This window comes from Cryptosporidium parvum, chromosome 7 (assembly GCF_000165345.1).
Source record: "Cryptosporidium parvum Iowa II chromosome 7, whole genome shotgun sequence".
Lineage (NCBI taxonomy): Eukaryota > Apicomplexa > Conoidasida > Eucoccidiorida > Cryptosporidiidae > Cryptosporidium > Cryptosporidium parvum.
The window spans coordinates 675,937-693,700 of record NC_006986.1 but is presented as its reverse complement, the minus strand read 5'-3'; the positions used below and the strand labels follow the sequence as shown (position 1 = coordinate 693,700).

The following is a 17,764-nucleotide window of genomic DNA, read 5'->3' as shown; positions in this document are numbered from 1 at the left end:
ATTGACAAATTACTTAACCCTGAATATAGAAAAATCTGATCTTTCGATCAGGTCACCCTTTTGGATAAGGATCTTCATGGCTTTTGTTAAATAATATGGGTCATATCCAATTAACGCCAAATCCTTGACTATTGTCGCTTTTCCTGCCCTTGCTTTTATTGGAATCCTATTTTTTATAGCAACCTCTGCATCGATAATAGCAGATTGCTCTGCTGGCGATAGATTGTCAAGTAATAGAATATTTGATTTAATTGCTTCTATTGTTGCATTTTTGAATAATTTGATAGCCATCTCGACATGTTTCTCGCTTGCGATATTCTGCATTTCCATTTTTGCAAAGCTCTCTGCAATTCTTGTGATTGCCTCTAACTGTCTAACTGTTATTGGTATTCTATCTTTGCTTGCTTTGTTCGTATCTTCACGGTTATCTTCTCTTATTTTGACATAAAAATTTTCTAGTATCGCAGCAGCATCCAGAGATAAACGTGGATGGATAAACTCTCTGCAGTAATTAATGTACTTTTGCAGTTGCTCGAACTGGAGAGAGTTAGTAGATTCTGAGCAGTCGCCGTTAATCTTGCCTTTAATACCAGAATGCAGCTCCACAATATGCGAGGCTATTAGCTTATCTCTTTCAACATTTTTTTCATCTTTTAATAAAAATATAAGGTCAAATCTTGATAGAATCGTAGATTCAAAATCATGTTGTTGTGTTAAGTCCTTGCTATCATCATAAGAACCAAAAGTGGGGTTTGCAGCGGCCAATATAGAACACCTTGCTTTTAAAATAGTCGTAATTCCTGCTTTTGCAATACTTATTGTTTGTTGTTCCATAGCTTCATGAATAGCTACACGATCATCATCACGCATTTTATCAAACTCATCAATGCATACGACCCCTCCGTCTGCAAGTACCATAGCTCCACCCTCCAGTGCATACACACCATTCGCATGATCCTTAACTATTGCAGCAGTAAGACCAGCGGCGCTACTTCCTTTACCTGACGTATAAATGCATATTGGGGCAACCTGTTCTACAAACTTCAAAAGTTGAGATTTGGCTGTTGAAGGGTCTCCTAACAACAAAACATTTAAATCACCTCTAATTCTATTACCATCAGGTAGACACTTTGAACTCCCGCTAAAAAGTAAGCATGCTATTGCTTGTTTAATTGTTTCATTCCCATAAATTGCAGGGGCGATACTGTTAACAATTAGCTCATGAATATTTGGTAAAGATGAAATACGACGAAATTCTTCTATTTCATTGTATTGGTTGCTAATTGATGAGTTCTTTATCAAAGTATTTGTATTTTTATTTGACCAACTACTCCCATAGTTCATTACGCCAATAACGTACAAATAGGATGTTCTGAGAGAGCCATTTCTACTGCTAGAATGAGCCTTCGATGATTCCTTATCTGTGGAAGAAAGCACACCTACAACATAGAGCCTATTTCCTGGAATCACTTTGTCTATAAGTCCGCGTGTCATATGTAGTGAAATATTACGAGGAATGTCTCCAGTAGGAACGTGTTCTGGAAGTTCCTGGAATTTCATGCTTTGTATATCAATGTATTCAGACTCATCGCAAAGAGTAAAATATGGATCCAATGGGCACTTTGGTGCATCTCCTATTGGAGTTGTATTGCAAACTCTTGGAAGCATTGTACCTTGACGCCAAATTGGGATATTTATATTTCTGGTACCCTTACATTGGCGACATAAAATTTTAAGCTTAGAGGCTTTCTTTTGAGGCTTTGAAGATTGGATAACTATTCCAGGAACGGTGACCAGTTTTTCCATAACATTACTTCTGAGATCCCTAATTAAGGTTGGCTCTTGATTTGAGACAATTTGTAACTGTATATCTGGAACAATCTCGTTAATCTCTTCCTCAGATATTTCTTTTTTATGTTTTCCCACAAGTTCTAAATATACTTCTTTTAATACGCCTTCACAAATTGGAATATATTTTAGTGGTGCATTCTTGAAACATTGAATTAAACAACATAATTCATTGCTCGTCCTTACGCCATTAACAAAATTATCAGAGTCATTTTCTTGCCCATCTATAAGGTTCCCATCATAACTTGCATTCTCAGTGTTTTCTCCCATTTCTGAGCAAGAAACCTCATCAATACTCAAATGGTGAAGTTCGAGTCTAAGTGTATATTCGCCAATAGAAATATTGTTTATTAGCATCTCTCTGTAAATATATTCTCCACCTTGATTAAAGTTTTTGATGAAATTGCTAAATTTACTTCTACATTCTTCTAATGAGAGTAGACCTACTGAACTATTTACTGTATCATTATTCCAATCGCCCTTTTCTAAATCTCGAGTAGGATGGCTATAATAAATCGTTCCTATTGAATTTTGCATAATAAAAGGGTTATATAGTCACACGAAATTTATTAATTAATTTGCTTATATTGCAGCATTATTCAGAAATATAATTTCAAAAAAATGTGGGGATGGCGGTACCGCATCAATTGCGCTAATTATAGCTTTGCGAATAACCGAAAATATAGGGCTATCTCTTAATTTTAAAGCCGGATGTCAAATTTTTAGATAACTGAAAGTCACATGTAATCCCTTGCTCATCTAAATTAATATTACTATTTTCAATTTTCTTGAATGCGAACACACAATAAAGACCAAATACTTCGTTTTCAGGTTGGGTAATTAACCCAGAATTCTTGGGGTTATTTAACCAGTTAGAGAATCTAATATTTGGAAAGTTTTTTTGTGTAAATTCAGTGAAACTTGGAAAATCTGAATACTGGACAAGCTCTAGGCCAACTTTGCTTGCAAGGCCGCAAAATGACTCCCAAGGCACAACATATTCGTATTGATTGATATGCTCAATTAACCAGAAGTCGTACTTAATACCCCACTCAGTTCTGAAAAGTTTGATTCCTCTCTCCAAATCAATATTGTCTGAAAAATATTTATCCCAATCATCACAACTAAATGAAATTTTATAAATTGAGTTTCCACTCACATATTTTGTGTTATTTAAGTTTCCATTTGAATCGTTAGCATCTTCGGTGTTTTCATTAAGGTTTATCTTAACTGAGTTTTGTTTCATAGAATAAAATATATGGTCGCATGAAATTGTAGAACCAATAAAAAACCCACCAGGTTTTAGATAGTTTGATATGTTCCTCAAAAATTCTAGTGATGTTTCCTCATTGATAAGCATATAATGCATTGATAGTTGTATCGAAATAATTTCGAATGTATAGTTTTTCAAAATTTTTGAATATGTTGTTCTCGAAAGCAGATTCCCAACATGATACTCAACGGAGAAGTTTAAAGAATTTTCGTATCTCTTTAAACGGTGCCTTGCTTCAGAAATTTCTTCTGCAGAAATATCTATCCCGATAAGACGACTTATTTTCTTCCCTTTAAATTTAAGTATGTCTTGCCCATGCCCACATGCTAAATCTAATACGCTTAAATGCCTATTTTGTCTATATTTCAATTGTCTCTCAAAATATTGATCTATTAATGCTCTTTTTACCTCATTATTATACTTTCTCAAACCCCCTATGATTGAATAATCAGCATTTTGTATTTTTTTCATATTGTAGTGTGCTCTAATTGAAGTAGTAATATCACCAAAAAAATTTGGGTAATAGTAGCTTATGGGATAAATATTACAAGAATTACTAGAAATTGCTTCATCCAAATATTTTGCTATGAGCGATGAATTATATATAAGCTCATTTGTAATTCTATCTAGTCCATTTATTTGTCCTTTATTATATAAATCAACATGTTTGGATATCAGTTGCTTATTACCTGAAAATACAACCATCCAATACTCGTCCTCGTCGTCATTTTCATCCTTCGAATAACTATCTGGCGAACTTCCTTCAGTCAAGTCATTGCGCATATCATAATGCTCTTCCCTTCTGCGCTTTCTTTCAGAGGAGCTTATTACGTTAATTATCTTTAAATCCCAAAAAGGATATGCACTGCCAGACTTTCTTTGAAAGTTCCAGCTAATGACGCTTTTTTTATATCTAGATAATGGAATATCTGATTTAGGTTGATCAATCGTTGACCTTGAAATACCAGTAATAGTAAAATGAACTTTAGATTTTGGTTTATAAACGACGACTTCGCCAAGGTTCAGTTCACAAAATGAAGACTTATCTCCATTGTTATCAATTGAAACTGTTCCATTAGAATATTTTTCCTCGAAGAATAAATCAATGCCTACTTTTTCTGCAACCAGCCATGATTCTCTGTTTGCTCGGATAATTCTTTCAATCAAATAGCTTTGCTGTTTTCTTCCAATTTTTTCTTCAAATTTGTAATCGCTTGAGCCATGTTCAAGAATACAGTCACATGCAACTGGTAAATTTATGCTCATTCTGGAATAATACCCCTTTATTTCTCCAAACTTTGCAATTATCTCGTGGTCACTATGGCTACTGCATTGAATGATGAAATTTTTTACTACATCATTCAAACATGACCTCCTTGAGAGCGATAAAAACCTGATCTTACTCGTTTCTCTAGACATTTACTATTTGACTCATTTATTCTTATTTATTTCTTTTTACAGTGGCACGTTAATTAGCGCCAATATGCGTAAAAGGAAGATTTAAATGTTAAAAAGGCATTAATGAAATATACTTAATATTCTAATAATCAACTATAAATCAGAGTTACAAGTTTTCATACTCGCTTCAAAGGCTGTCCTATTCTCGGAAACATTATTGACTAGGTCATTCATAGAAAGCACAGAACGTAAGCAACTCATCCCATATATTGTTAGAATCATATCCGCATACCTATTTGAAAATGCATAAATCGCTTCTGGCTCTCTCAAGTCTGGAAGCAAGTTAAAAATATCTTGAAGGACAGAAATAATGCTGTGATTTGGAGGTATCCTACCTTCAACTATATCATTCAAATAGTTTTTGGATTCTTTTAATTTAGAGACAAGTATTTTACAAGAGTTAATTGTATCTGAAATTTGCGTAATAAGAGTAGAGGTTGACGTATTTTTAAGGTCTCTCAATAGGTGTTCCACACCAACTTCCTCTGCTTCGAATGCGCCAATCGTACATGGAACATGCGCAAACTTTTTCTTTAAGACACTATTGGGTTCGTCCATTGAAAAATAAGCGCTAATTGGACTTGACAAATATTCAAAATCATCCGCAGTTACATCAGCAATTAAATATAATGGGTCAGGGCAATATTTTCTAAATAACTCATGTATATCGATATCAACAACCTTGGTTTTGGGGCCAGTGCTGTACCAACCAATGATTTTCTCTTTTGTATTGATCTTTTTAAACATTAAATACATTTGTTCATGATAATTGTGATCTAGATACCAAACCATTGGGTCCCTTGAATCCTCCTCAAAAGGTAAAGCGTAACTATTTGTAACGTGAATTCCATCTTCATCATGAAGTTCTCCTAGCAATGTGCCAACTACCCTTTTTGAAGTACCCTTTGCAATCCTATTATAATGATCTACAATTGATAAAAGCACAATTGGGTGAATAATAATGTTTTTTCGATTACTTAAACTGGAATTTACTTTGTACAATGCAGCACCTGAATGTTCTCCGCTTAGACACATTATTAAACACCCCGAGAATTGAAACAGAAATATTTTCAAAAAATTGTGTAAAAAATATAAAACTCTTAGTTCCGGAAGTTTTGGAAGATCCCCTCAGTCCCCCCACCCAGTAAATTAGTTTCCTCATATTGTGATATTCGTAAAATATTCCCGCAAATGACTTTTTATTAGAAACGTTGAGCATAGGATTATTCATATTCTATCACAGAAATTGGTGCTGGTGTAATTAACTCTTATGTAGCTTTTCTAGGATCTTGTAGTAAATGATAGAGGAAGGGTGATAGGCAAAAGACAGCTTGAATACGTCTTGCTCTCTGAAACCAAATAACTTGTTTTGAGTCAAAACTACTTTTTTTGAAAAATGACTAATCATTTTTTGGTGACTTATTAGAGTACAGATGTTTTTATATGGCTTATCACTTAATTTGCATAATTTATTAGAGTTGCTATCAATACCGGATATACTAATTTGAATATCCTTCAGAAAATTGTTTGAGTTGTGTGCTAGCCCAGAAACATCGATATTATACCTCTTGTTAAATTCGAATAGAGATAAACCATGCTTTAAGATTTTCAGACGGTGTTTGTGTGCTGTAAGGATAATATCACAATGACGTATAAAATTAGTTGATTTCCATATCAGCATGCCTTTGTAATTATCTGGAATGAAAAGAGTGATATATTTCATAATATCATGGCTTTTCTCACAATCCATTACTTTTGGCAACAAGATTTTTCTAGACAACTTGATCGAATTTACTAGAGAATCTGATTTGCTAATTCGTTCGCCTCTGTTAGTTTTGATTAACGAATTTTGTCCGGAAAAACTAATTGGAGAGATTCTGAGTTCAGAGAACCTAATAAACTTAAGTGATGACTCATTCGTATTGTCATTACCATTATCTAAAATATTTTCAAAATAATTGACTTTACTAAAAGGGTTTGAATTTGCTCCAGGTGGGAATTTTAAGTTGTTTTGAATTAGATTACTATATTCTAGATCATCAAGATTTCCCCAAAGATGTAATCTCAATTTCCATTCTTTTAATCTACCTGAAAAGCATGATTTACTTGTATTTGAGTATGGATCTGGGGTAGAAGGATGCCAAGTAAAACTTAACTCTCTCTTCCTTTCATTTTTTCTCACCGCAGTTGTGTACCTTTGATATCCAACGCTATTCTTTGCTATGTTGATCTGCTTCAGCCTTTGGCTGATCCTTCTTTCTTCTATTTTTGATAACAATTTGAAAATTCCTAAACTTCGTGTAATTATTATAAAAAGAGCCGCTTATCTTTAATGTTAAAACTTATATCTGCCTTCAGGCTTAAATTGAACTATTCCGCAAATTGTTGATTATTTTTGAATTACTTTTAAATCTCTCTGTATTAAATAATTTAATCGATAGTAATCCACTATTACTTACAGCATTGCCCTCCTCACTTTCTAAAGTGCCAGCTCCGCTCCTTCCTTCTTTCCTTTGTGAAATAGTTTCACAAAACTCTTCTAGCTTAGTATCAGGGTATTTCATTCTTAAATAAACTAGTATATCATCAGCTTGGACTTCGGAGTGATTTTTGTGTTTAGAAATTATGTATGAGTTCTTAACAACGTCTTGAATAAATCCGTTTGTCAAAGTCGTTAAAACCTGTGAAACAGAAGGTCCTAGTCTTATGTGAGGGAATTCCTCAATCATTATTTCATTTAATAGTTCAGGAGATAGAATAGAAAATAATTCCGTCTCCAACTTGTGATCAACAAATTCATCCTGCATTTCTAATAAACTTGGAAATATAAATAAGAACTTATCAATAACTATAATTATAAATATTTAAATAGGTTGAACAAGAATAAAAGAATGCAAAAAATTCCTTTTTGTTCTTTTCAAATTTTTTTATTTTACATTTTTATTAAAACTAATTATCACCCCGGGCAAAATAAATGAATTCAAATACATAGCATTTTCATATTTATTCACATGTTTAATAAACTTATATAAAATCAAGAAATTTACTTACAATTTCTTAATTTATTAATAATATGATGGCATCAATTCGATTTCTCGTAAAAGCTCTCTTCAATTTCAAATGGAATTTATCCTTATTTCCTATCTCCATGATTTAAGCAATTATTCATTCTCTAATGCAACTTCTTTTCTTAATCTTAGATTTAGACCAAGATGATTATTTCTAATACGCTGTAAGTTGGCCGTTATTATATTGATTTTTTTACGATTTAACTATAAAGGAAATTATTAAACTACCTATTGAATATGTTTTATTCTTTCAATTAAAGTGGTCATTGTCTCCTTTGCTTAATATTCTTGAGTTTGAAATAATCGTCTTAGAATTAATGTAATGATCTTCAAGACATATTATCATTCCTCGAGAAAGCTAAAAGGTAATAAATTTATTATTTTAAACCCAAAAATAAATTCTTTATTTTTAGTCATTGTTAACTAGTTATTACTCTGAAATTAATATTTGAATTTTTTTCGAACTTTTATTCAAGCTAATTCCAATAAATATTATCCAAATTATTTTCAAGAAATAGTTTTTATGTCTAAAATTGTTTAATTGGTAATTAATGTCCTATCTTAATCTATTATTGAGCTAATTTATTGTGAACTTTTATGTTATTTCTGCCTGGGAATTGACTACTAGCCTCCTAATTTAATGATGTTACTAAACCATTTTTCTTTGGTGGAATTTTAAGGTTACTCTTTGTTTGAATTGAAGTATCAGCTTCTTTCTTTATTGGAGGTGTTGAAAAATCTTTCTTTGGAGGAATTCTTATGTTACTCTTTGTTTGAATCGAAGTATCAGCTTCTTTCTTTACTGGAGGTGTTGAAAAATCTTTCTTTGGAGGAATTTTAAGGTTACTCTTTGTTTGAATTGAAGTATCAGCTTCTTTCTTTATTGGAGGTGTTGAAAAATCTTTCTTTGGTGGAATTTTAAGGTTACTCTTTGTTTGAATTGAAGTATCAGCTTCCTTATTTACTGGAGGTGTTGAAAAATCTTTCTTTGGAGGAATTTTAAGGTTGCTCTTTGTTTGAATTGAAGTATCAGCTTCTTTCTTTATTGGAGGTGTTGAAAAATCTTTCTTTGGAGGAATTTTAAGGTTACTCTTAGTTTGAATTGAAGTATCAGCTTCCTTCTTTACTGGAGGTGTTGAAAAATCTTTCTTTGGAGGAATTTTAAGGTTGCTCTTTGTTTGAATTGAAGTATCAGCTTCCTTCTTTACTGGAGGTGTTGAAAAATCTTTCTTTGGAGGAATTTTAAGGTTGCTCTTTGTTTGAATTGAAGTATCAGCTTCCTTCTTTACTGGAGGTGTTGAAAAATCTTTCTTTGGAGGAATTTTAAGGTTGCTCTTTGTTTGAATTGAAGTATCAGTTTCCTTCTTTACTGGAGGTGTTGAAAAATCTTTCTTTGGAGGAATTTTAAGGTTACTCTTTGTTTGAATTGAAGTATCAGCTTCCTTCTTTACTGGAGGTGTTGACAAATCTTTCTTTGGAGGAATTTTAAGGTTGCTCTTTGTTTGAATTGAAGTATCAGCTTCTTTGTTCATTACAGGTACTGAGGCATCTTTCTTTGGTGGAATAATAAGGCTTTTTTTTGTTTGAATTGAAGTATCAACTTCTTTCTTAATTGGAGGTACTGATGCTGCTTCCATTTGTGGAATTTTAAGGCAGTTCATTGCTTGAGTCGAAGTAACAACTACTCTCTTTATTGGAGGCATCGAAGGATTTATTTTTGATGGAATTTTTAAATTATTCTTTATTGGGATTGGAGTATCAGCTTCTTTGCTCATTACAGGTACTGAGGAATCTTTCTTTGGTGGAATAACAAGGCTTTTCTTTGTTTGAATTAAAGTATCAGCTTCTTTCTTTATTGGAGGTGTTGAAAAATCTTTCTTTGGAGGAACTTTAAGGTTGCTCTTTGTTTGAATTGAAGTATCAGCTTCTTTCTTTACTGGAGGAATTTTAAGGTTACTCTTTGTTTGAATTGAAGTATCAGCTTCTTTCTTTATTGGAGGTGTTGAAAAATCTTTCTTTGGAGGAATTCTTATGTTACTCTTTGTTTGAATTGAAGTATCAGCTTCTTTCTTTATTGGAGGTGTTGAAAAATCTTTCTTTGGAGGAATTTTAAGGTTGCTCTTTGTTTGAATTGAAGTATCAGCTTCTTTCTTTACTGGAGGTGTTGACAAATCTTTCTTTGGAGGAATTTTAAGTTTGCTCTTTGTTTGAATTGAAGTATCAGCTTCTTTCTTTATTGGAGGAATTTTAAGGTTACTCTTTGTTTGAATTGAAGTATCAGCTTCTTTTTTTATTAGATGTATTGAGGAATCAATCTTTGATGAAACTTTTAAACTATTCTTTGTTTTAATTGAAGCTTCTAATTCTTTCTTAAATTTGGTAGCTAAAATACTTCCTTTTTGAAAATCGCTTTCATCATTTACATGAGAACCAATTATGTTCGTCTCATTTTTTGATGGGCTTTTAAGGAGCAAGTGTTGATCTAAACCATTATTTTTTTTTAACCCTCCTAAACTTTCAACTTGAACATTTTTACTTTGGCCAGCACCAACAATTTTATTTAAATCTTTTAGAGATGATGGATCAATTTTTGCTGATTTATTAAAAATTTTCGACATTTTTGTATCTTCGATTAAGCCAGCTGGCTTTTCATCTAAACATAAAGAACTGTTCTTCGTATTAAATTCTTTGTTTATAAATGAATTTGATTTCACCTTCAGATTTGAACTATTATTTGTATCAATGTTTCGGTTATCTCGTACACTATCTTTTAAAAAATCAAGTTTTCTCCTAAACCGGATTTCATTAAAACAATTACCTATTCTTTCGTATCCTCTTGGAAGATAATAATAACAAGGGCTTGTTGAATATTCTCTCTTGATTTCAGAATCTTCATGATTTGTTACATTTTTGTAAGGCTTAATTTCACTAAAATCAACAATTTTCTCAACGAACTCAGGATGATTAACTTCTATTGTAAATTCTGGTGTATTTAATCTTGGGTCATTAGTTCCAGTTTCTCTTTCAGCTCTAAGTTTATCTACTAATTTCTTTGTTCCAAAATTTAATGATTTTTTTTTCTCATTGCCATTTTCATTATTTTCTAGAGTTTGAAACTCGATATTTATTTTCCTCATGATTGAATCCAGCATTTTATTCCGAATTTCCTTCTGTTCCTCCTTGTCTGTTTTTCTATAGAAAATTTCATTTTTGTCTACATTGTGATCATCCATAAAATATCCCTTATGTATAACATAAACTTGATTTGTAATACTATCATGTATATATCCATTCCAATTATTAAGTGAATCAAAATAGTAACCTTGATTTAAAAAAACTTGAATATTTTTATCTTCTATATTCTGCTCATTAATTATTTCATATCCGCATATTTCATTTTTTTTTTCTTGAGGTAGCTTTGATCCTTTCAAATTCTTCTTGTTCTTTAACCAACTTTTGTTATTTTTATTTATAAATTTCCCAATTGGCCATAAAATTTCTGGTTTAAATGTGCATTCTAGCATATTTTTGTCATTAATTTCTTTTTTTTCTTCTTTAATTCGCTCAATCAACTTTCTTTTTCTATCTTCACTGATCTTTATGTGATCTCTTAATTTTCCAGTGCAATTTTTTTTCATTTTGCACGTTATACAAGCTTTATTTTTGTTTTGACAATAAGTACAATTATAATTTGTGTCTTTTGAATTACTTTGCTTAACATTTGTTTCATTTAACTTTATCGCGTTTGGATCAGAAGAAAAACATATTTGCTTTTTATTTGGCATATAAACATCTTGAAAACCATTGATAAAGCAATCATTATTCCGCTTTTTTGATCTACTAATTGGATTTTTAAATATGTTGTTCAGTTTTGAAAAAAGCCCATACCCTCTTGTGTCATCGAAAATTTCCCTCGCCAAGTAAATAATTATATCATTTTTTTCAACGCATCCATCCTTTGCATAGAAAGGTTTAATAGTTTCAAGTAACAAAAGGAGTGTTTGTGCCTTTTCCGTGTCGACCTTCAGCATTTCAAATAATAATTTCTTGGAATGTTCTAATTCTATATATCCTTTGTCATTAGGATCTAGTGTGTAGTAAATTCGAAGTGCAATCTTCCATTTTAATCTTTCCAAAAGATATTCAGAATACGGCGAAATATATTTATATCGTGAAGATTCTTGTCCCTGAGTTATTTTTTGCTGTTTGCTAAATTCTATTATAGCCTTCTTATCATACTCATTAAGTTGAGAATAATCGTCATTAGTATTATTTGATGGAATTCTATTTTTAAACCATTTCATATTGTCTTTTAAAAATTTTGGGAAAAAATTAAACTTAGATTTGCCCGAGTAAATTGGCTTCTTAAAGTATGGGTCCAAAATATTTTCAGATTCACTTCCTCTCCACCAATTTGGCCGTCTTTCTAATTCAATATTATTTAAGGCAATTTCTCTCATTTTTTGTTCTAAATTAAAAAAACACCAAGATCCGTAAGTCTTTAATATGGGTCATTTGATCCATTTATACGTTTAAGTGAATTTAATGTATGAATACTACTCTAGATATAAGCATCCATTTATGACATAATATTTTTCTCTCGAGGAATCGATGTGTGAACAATAATGAACGCTATGTATATTTCAATACAAAAAAAGTAGATTAATCAACTATGAAAATTATTATTTAAATTTAATAAAATATGGAAAAAATCGAAAACAAATAAAGTACTTTATCAAAAACAAAACTTATGTTCAAAGAAAGAATGATTTATACATAGCAAAACAATTTAATCAATTATGACTTGGGTTTAATAAATAAAAAAAGGGTGAAATAAATTTATGTCTAGTCTTCTTAAGTGTGAGATTAATGGGCAGATAAAAAATGTTTATATTATAAATGCTCTTCGGATGTATTAAACTGAAAATATATATATATATATATATATATATATTTTTAAGCTTTATTTACTAGCTTTAAAGCTCGTTAGATTGATCAAGAGTAATTTTTGATTACTGTACTCATTTTACGCATAATTCGTTTGCCTAAATTCTAATTATCCCTCTAATTATATTAAGCCAATTTATTGTATCAATTAATGAAATGAATTTATTTTAGACATGGTTATTAAAAGATTATGCCGGAAAAAAATGAAAATTTTGTCCCCCCCTTTGATGAGTAAAATTTAGATTTGATAAGTTAAATGAAATTATGTTTTTTAATAGAATATTTACCTATATTCAATCAAACTCTTAATAATTATTTTCTGAAGAATGTCATCTAAAATCCCGTGTTTGATTCGGCCTACAAATTTGAAAAAACCATCTACAATTTCTAGCCAAATAAAAACAGACATAAATAATTTGAGTGATAGTAAGCAAAAACTAAATCCAGCAAAATCTTTAAAGAATGAGAACAAAGAGAACAATCTTTTGAGAAGTAAAGCTAATTCTCAAAGTTCTATGAATTTCAGAGTACCAAGAGTTGCATATTTATCAGATAAGGTTCAAAGTAAAAATACTAAAACAGAAATCAAGCAATCTTCAAAGACTGTTACAAAAAAAGTATCATCAAGTAGCCAAGTTAACCTTAAAAATATATCTAAAAATACTTTAATTCAAAACTCAAGTCTTTCGAATCAAAATATTAAAAGCGAAAGAGATAATGTAAGTAAATGTTTAAGTATTAGACAACAAAGTTTGATAAAAGAAAGAGAGTTGAGACTTGAAAAAACCAAGTTGAAATTAGAATCCGCAGAAAACAAGCTTAGCCAAGAATTGCTACTTAGCGAGTTAATTGAATCTGAGCTTAAACTCCAGCTGGAATACCTCGATGAGAACAACTCTATATATTTTAAAGAAATTGAGCTAATACAGGAGTTTGAGAAAACATTAAAATGCGAAATAATAAATCTGGAAAACCAAATTAGTAAAATGGAATGTAATTTATATAACTTGAAAGATTTGGACTATATTAAAAGTTCGATTGATGATTTTAAACTACAAAATGTTGATATTGAACAAACAATTAAATTAATATCTAAAGAAATTTTGGAATGCGAAAAGTCAATTGAATTTTACGAGTTAGAGAAGGATGACGGAGAGTTAATATTTCAAAACTTAAAAGTTCCATTCAACAAATCTATTGAATACTCTTTAAATTTAGAAAAACTATTGCAAAATGACAAATTACTGATCAATCAACTCCAATTTAGGCTGCATAAGCTTACAAAAAATCCAAAGTTTATTTGTAGAACATATTCATCTGAAATACCACAGTTGTCAAAAGTTCATATTTCTATTCCTTCATGCGGAAAAAAAACTATAGCTGTAGATAAAACTGAGAATAAGGATATCCATCAGTCAATTTCTCAAAAAAATCGATTTGTGGGAAATGAAGTAAAACTAAAAATTGATATTAAAAAGTTTCAGTTTAGTATTGGCAAGGAAACTATTAGATTTGATAAGATAATCGAGTTTGATGATACCAAGAGGCCTTCAACATTATTATTGACTGATCTATCTATAATTGATAAACAAATTTCAAATATTATTGATAAAATCGACGAGCCGCAGTCGAGTACATGCTACCAACCAAAAATTCATTATAAAAACAATATTATTAGAAGGCAATCATTAATATATTCAAAAATTGACTCCGAAACAGAAAAAAATCCATTTGAGATGAGCTCGTTAAATAATTGTGTTGAGAAAAGTAAGTATTACTTGGTTGATATTAACGAACAAAAGGAAGTTGAAATGGACATTTTGCTTTTAATTAATGATTTATTCAATAATATTAAACTAGTTTTTAGTGAGAAGAGTGATTTGCATGATAAATCAAAAAGCAATAATAGCCCTATTTCTGAAATTTCCTCTATTTTTATTACTAATGTTGGATCAAATTCCGCAGCTTCAAGACAAACTTTCTGGGGCACAAATGATGCCAGGATAGTCTCAATCTGCGATGGAATCAGCGAATATAATGATAGACAAGGAATTAAAGACCGTAATAAGAAAATTCCGGGAATCCTGCACTCAGTAATATATCAAATATTTCAAAACATTAATCATTCCTCATTATTTAATTGGAAGTTGAGTGCGGACGTATTAATACAAAAATCAACTAATATTCATGAGGATATTGAAAATAAGTCTAATCAGGTAGATTTCGGAACACAACAATCATTTAATTGCGAGAAACTATTAAATTTTGACGGAGGGTTATCAGGCTATATTTCTACAGAACAAAACTTAAGTCTTGAAAATTTTGCTCTTGTTAATAATCATTCAAAATCCAACTGTAATAATATTCTTTCAGGACTTAATTTTCGTAATACAGCTATTGGCAAGTCAAAAACCATAAGCAACTGTGAATATAAAAGTTCCGAAGAATTTATATCTCAAATATACAAAGAAATAGAGACTTTATCTCCAAATTTTTTGAGCTCAATCAACGCTTATCGCCTTAAGGAAGAACTGCTCAGCTTATCCAAAGAATCCCCAAACTTTCACTTAATTATAATTCTGAAAATAGAAGCAATCATTTCAAATTCCTCAATTTCTTCAAATATAGTCCTCACTGATTTCTTCATAGATGAAGATGGCACTGCCGACAATAACATTGTCGACTATTTTTCCACTGTAAAAGGCAATCCTGTTAACAACCAATTTATGGAAATTTTCTCACACCTAAGAAAGAATAGTCAGACTGAGCCTTTAATTTATACCCTTGTTCATTCAATTATTTGAATAGTTTTTTTTTCCTGAATTTTTCTGCAGACCTAACCATTTTTTTTCTGGCGGCATCATCTATGCACACGCTAATTGCGTGGGGCTAAAATGTTTCATGAAATTAATAATATTGTTTCTTAGTTGCCATTAAGGCGAAATAACTTAAATATTTAATTTGTATTGCTCTCCTCCCGAACAGAAATTTATTAGAATGCAAATTGGGTTCACAGAGAAAGACCTGCAAATTCCAAATAAGTCATGTGGAAGAAAATGGAATAAGTTCATTGTATTTATCAATTTTATTAGTTTTCTCTCAATTATCACAAAAATAAATGGTAACTTATTACATAATGGAAACCACTCCATGAACGGTAATGAATCCGGTGTGAGTCGTACGTTGAAGCAAGAAAAAGATGACCACTCCATACTAATTGGAAAAAAAAACGAAACAAATACTGAAATATTTTCTCCAAATAACTATTCTAGTCAAAGCTCCACTAAACTAGTAGATCATCGCACTGAAAATTTCATAGAAAAAGATTTCCAGAAAAATAATAGTTTAGTTGAAGAAGATAATTTGACTTCTAAGTTTTTCGATCCATTTGTATTCAATTTTTCCATTGATGTTCATCAATGTATAAGTAAATACGAGAAGCTGAACAAATATCTTCAAAAGATCTCTTTGATTTTTTACTTATTTAATAAGACTCGTGAGCTTGAAAATGAGGGTTTAAATAACAATTCTACTAGCATCTTGAAAGCTGAGAATGAGAGAGTTGTAAATACTACAATTAAAATCAATATTGCAACTAATTCTGGAAAAATGGACAATCACCTTGATATAATTATTCAACCTGAGGTGTTTTTTAACTCTATTTATAGAACAAATACCACGTGGATGGACAGATTGTTGGATACTCCAAATATTAATTCAAGTCCCATGAATCTATTAAATTTGACAAATAATCAAGATAATAGTCAATCAATTATAGATTGTATCTGCATATTTGTTTCTGAAGTTCAATCAAATTTAGGACTGAACAGATCTTCCTTAGAAATTTGTAATATAAAAATTCAGGAGATTATTTCAGCAATCAAGTCAAATCCAGAAGCAAGATTTGAATTGACTCAATTATCGCTTGATCGCCCCCCTTCCAAATTAATTATTCCAAAGAATTTAGGGGATAAAGTAACCGGATATAGCTGGAAAGAATCTATTGCGGAAGGAAAAGAGATACAATCTGAAAATCTGTTAGGTAGATCTGTACAAAAGCTTGAGCCCACGCACAGCAGTGGAAATGAAATCTTAAAGGAGTTGAATACAGAAAATTCGAACGCTGGTAACGGAGTTAATGAAACTGGCGAGATAACAAATAAAAATATATATTTTGATTCGCGCGATGTAAATGGAGGTTCCTGTGTATATATACCTTTTGATCAGGGTAAATGCGGTGGATGCTATGCATTTGTTGTTAGTGCATCAATAAGTATTTCAAATTGTATACAAAAGTTGGTACTGCCTGCGCCGCTATCTCCTCAACAAATAATTGATTGCAGCATGAGTTTTGGGAATTTAGGATGCGATGGCGGATTTTATTCGAATGGTTGGAGTTACTTGCTTGAACAAAACGTCCCGAGAAATTACATTTGTTCTTGGAATGAATACCCTTATATCGACTCAATTAGTAGTTGCAAGGCGAGTGCTTGCAATGGTTGTTTAACTATTAGCAAATATAATGTTTTTACTGGCCTTGCATTAAATGGTGATGATGGCTGGGATTTTGTGACAACAATACTTCCGAAAGTTGGGTCAATTTCATTAAGTATTAATTCTAATTTACCCGGTTTTAGCAGCTATTCAGATGGAATTTATAAGGCACCAAAATGCACAACTCACTCTGAACTGAACCATGCAGTAATTATGATCGGGTATGGAATAAATGACAATGGCGATAAATATTATGTAATACAAAATAGTTGGGGAGTGTCATGGGGAATTGGTGGTTTTATGAATGTTTCAGCAGATTCGTGTGACATGTTTTGGTACCCTGGTATTATCCGTCAAGTTTCATCAGAATCTTTGCCTGATAAATGCACAGGAAATAAATTGTTACTTACTGGTCCAGGAGAAATAAATAAACCGCAAAAAAAATCTACTGAATACAATATTTTTTTGAAAAAAACATATTATGGAATATGCCTTATAATTAATATCTTATTATTAGTGTATTAGCGGCATTATTAGTCTAGTTTTTGAATCATTAATTTCTGTTCGATTTTTCTTTTTTTTTTGTCCAATATAAAAATAACTATACGTATCGCCCAATAAATTCCGGGAAAACAAACATATGTAAGAATTAAATTAATGAATTGTATTTATTTCG

The 17,764-nt window shown here is 31.0% G+C and overlaps 8 protein-coding genes across 8 annotated transcripts; 2 read left to right on the top strand and 6 right to left on the bottom strand.

Moving 5' to 3' along the window:
* Window positions 1-9: 9 nt before the first annotated feature.
* Window positions 10-2,385, bottom strand: cgd7_2920 (DNA replication licensing factor MCM5 like AAA+ ATpase; the record flags this gene model as incomplete). The annotated part of the gene is made up of 1 exon (XM_628457.1): window positions 10-2,385. The coding sequence occupies one exon, from the start codon at window positions 2,383-2,385 to the stop codon at window positions 10-12; it is 2,376 nt and encodes a 791-aa protein (XP_628459.1).
* Window positions 2,386-2,536: 151 nt separating this feature from the next.
* cgd7_2910 lies at window positions 2,537-4,540 on the bottom strand (the record flags this gene model as incomplete). Its single annotated transcript, XM_628456.1, has 1 exon — window positions 2,537-4,540. The coding sequence occupies one exon, from the start codon at window positions 4,538-4,540 to the stop codon at window positions 2,537-2,539; it is 2,004 nt and encodes a 667-aa protein (XP_628458.1).
* A 132-nt stretch (window positions 4,541-4,672) lies between these two features.
* Window positions 4,673-5,614, bottom strand: cgd7_2900 (26S proteasome regulatory subunit, inactive JAB domain protein; the record flags this gene model as incomplete). Its single annotated transcript, XM_628455.1, has 1 exon — window positions 4,673-5,614. The coding sequence occupies one exon, from the start codon at window positions 5,612-5,614 to the stop codon at window positions 4,673-4,675; it is 942 nt and encodes a 313-aa protein (XP_628457.1).
* A 226-nt stretch (window positions 5,615-5,840) lies between these two features.
* cgd7_2890 (SLBP family of RNA binding proteins) lies at window positions 5,841-6,902 on the bottom strand (the record flags this gene model as incomplete). Its single annotated transcript, XM_628454.1, has 1 exon — window positions 5,841-6,902. A coding segment is annotated over one exon (1,062 nt), but the record flags the coding sequence as incomplete, so codon positions are not given.
* A 37-nt stretch (window positions 6,903-6,939) lies between these two features.
* On the bottom strand, window positions 6,940-7,386 carry cgd7_2880 (hypothetical protein; the record flags this gene model as incomplete). Its single annotated transcript, XM_628453.1, has 1 exon — window positions 6,940-7,386. One exon carries the CDS (start codon window positions 7,384-7,386, stop codon window positions 6,940-6,942), a length of 447 nt encoding a protein of 148 aa, XP_628455.1.
* An 893-nt stretch (window positions 7,387-8,279) lies between these two features.
* On the bottom strand, window positions 8,280-12,107 carry cgd7_2870 (uncharacterized low complexity protein; the record flags this gene model as incomplete). The annotated part of the gene is made up of 1 exon (XM_628452.1): window positions 8,280-12,107. The coding sequence occupies one exon, from the start codon at window positions 12,105-12,107 to the stop codon at window positions 8,280-8,282; it is 3,828 nt and encodes a 1,275-aa protein (XP_628454.1).
* Window positions 12,108-12,920: 813 nt separating this feature from the next.
* cgd7_2860 (uncharacterized protein with predicted coiled coil regions) lies at window positions 12,921-15,398 on the top strand (the record flags this gene model as incomplete). The annotated part of the gene is made up of 1 exon (XM_628451.1): window positions 12,921-15,398. One exon carries the CDS (start codon window positions 12,921-12,923, stop codon window positions 15,396-15,398), a length of 2,478 nt encoding a protein of 825 aa, XP_628453.1.
* A 193-nt stretch (window positions 15,399-15,591) lies between these two features.
* On the top strand, window positions 15,592-17,613 carry cgd7_2850 (cathepsin like thiol protease possibly membrane associated; the record flags this gene model as incomplete). The annotated part of the gene is made up of 1 exon (XM_628450.1): window positions 15,592-17,613. The coding sequence occupies one exon, from the start codon at window positions 15,592-15,594 to the stop codon at window positions 17,611-17,613; it is 2,022 nt and encodes a 673-aa protein (XP_628452.1).
* Window positions 17,614-17,764: the final 151 nt, after the last annotated feature.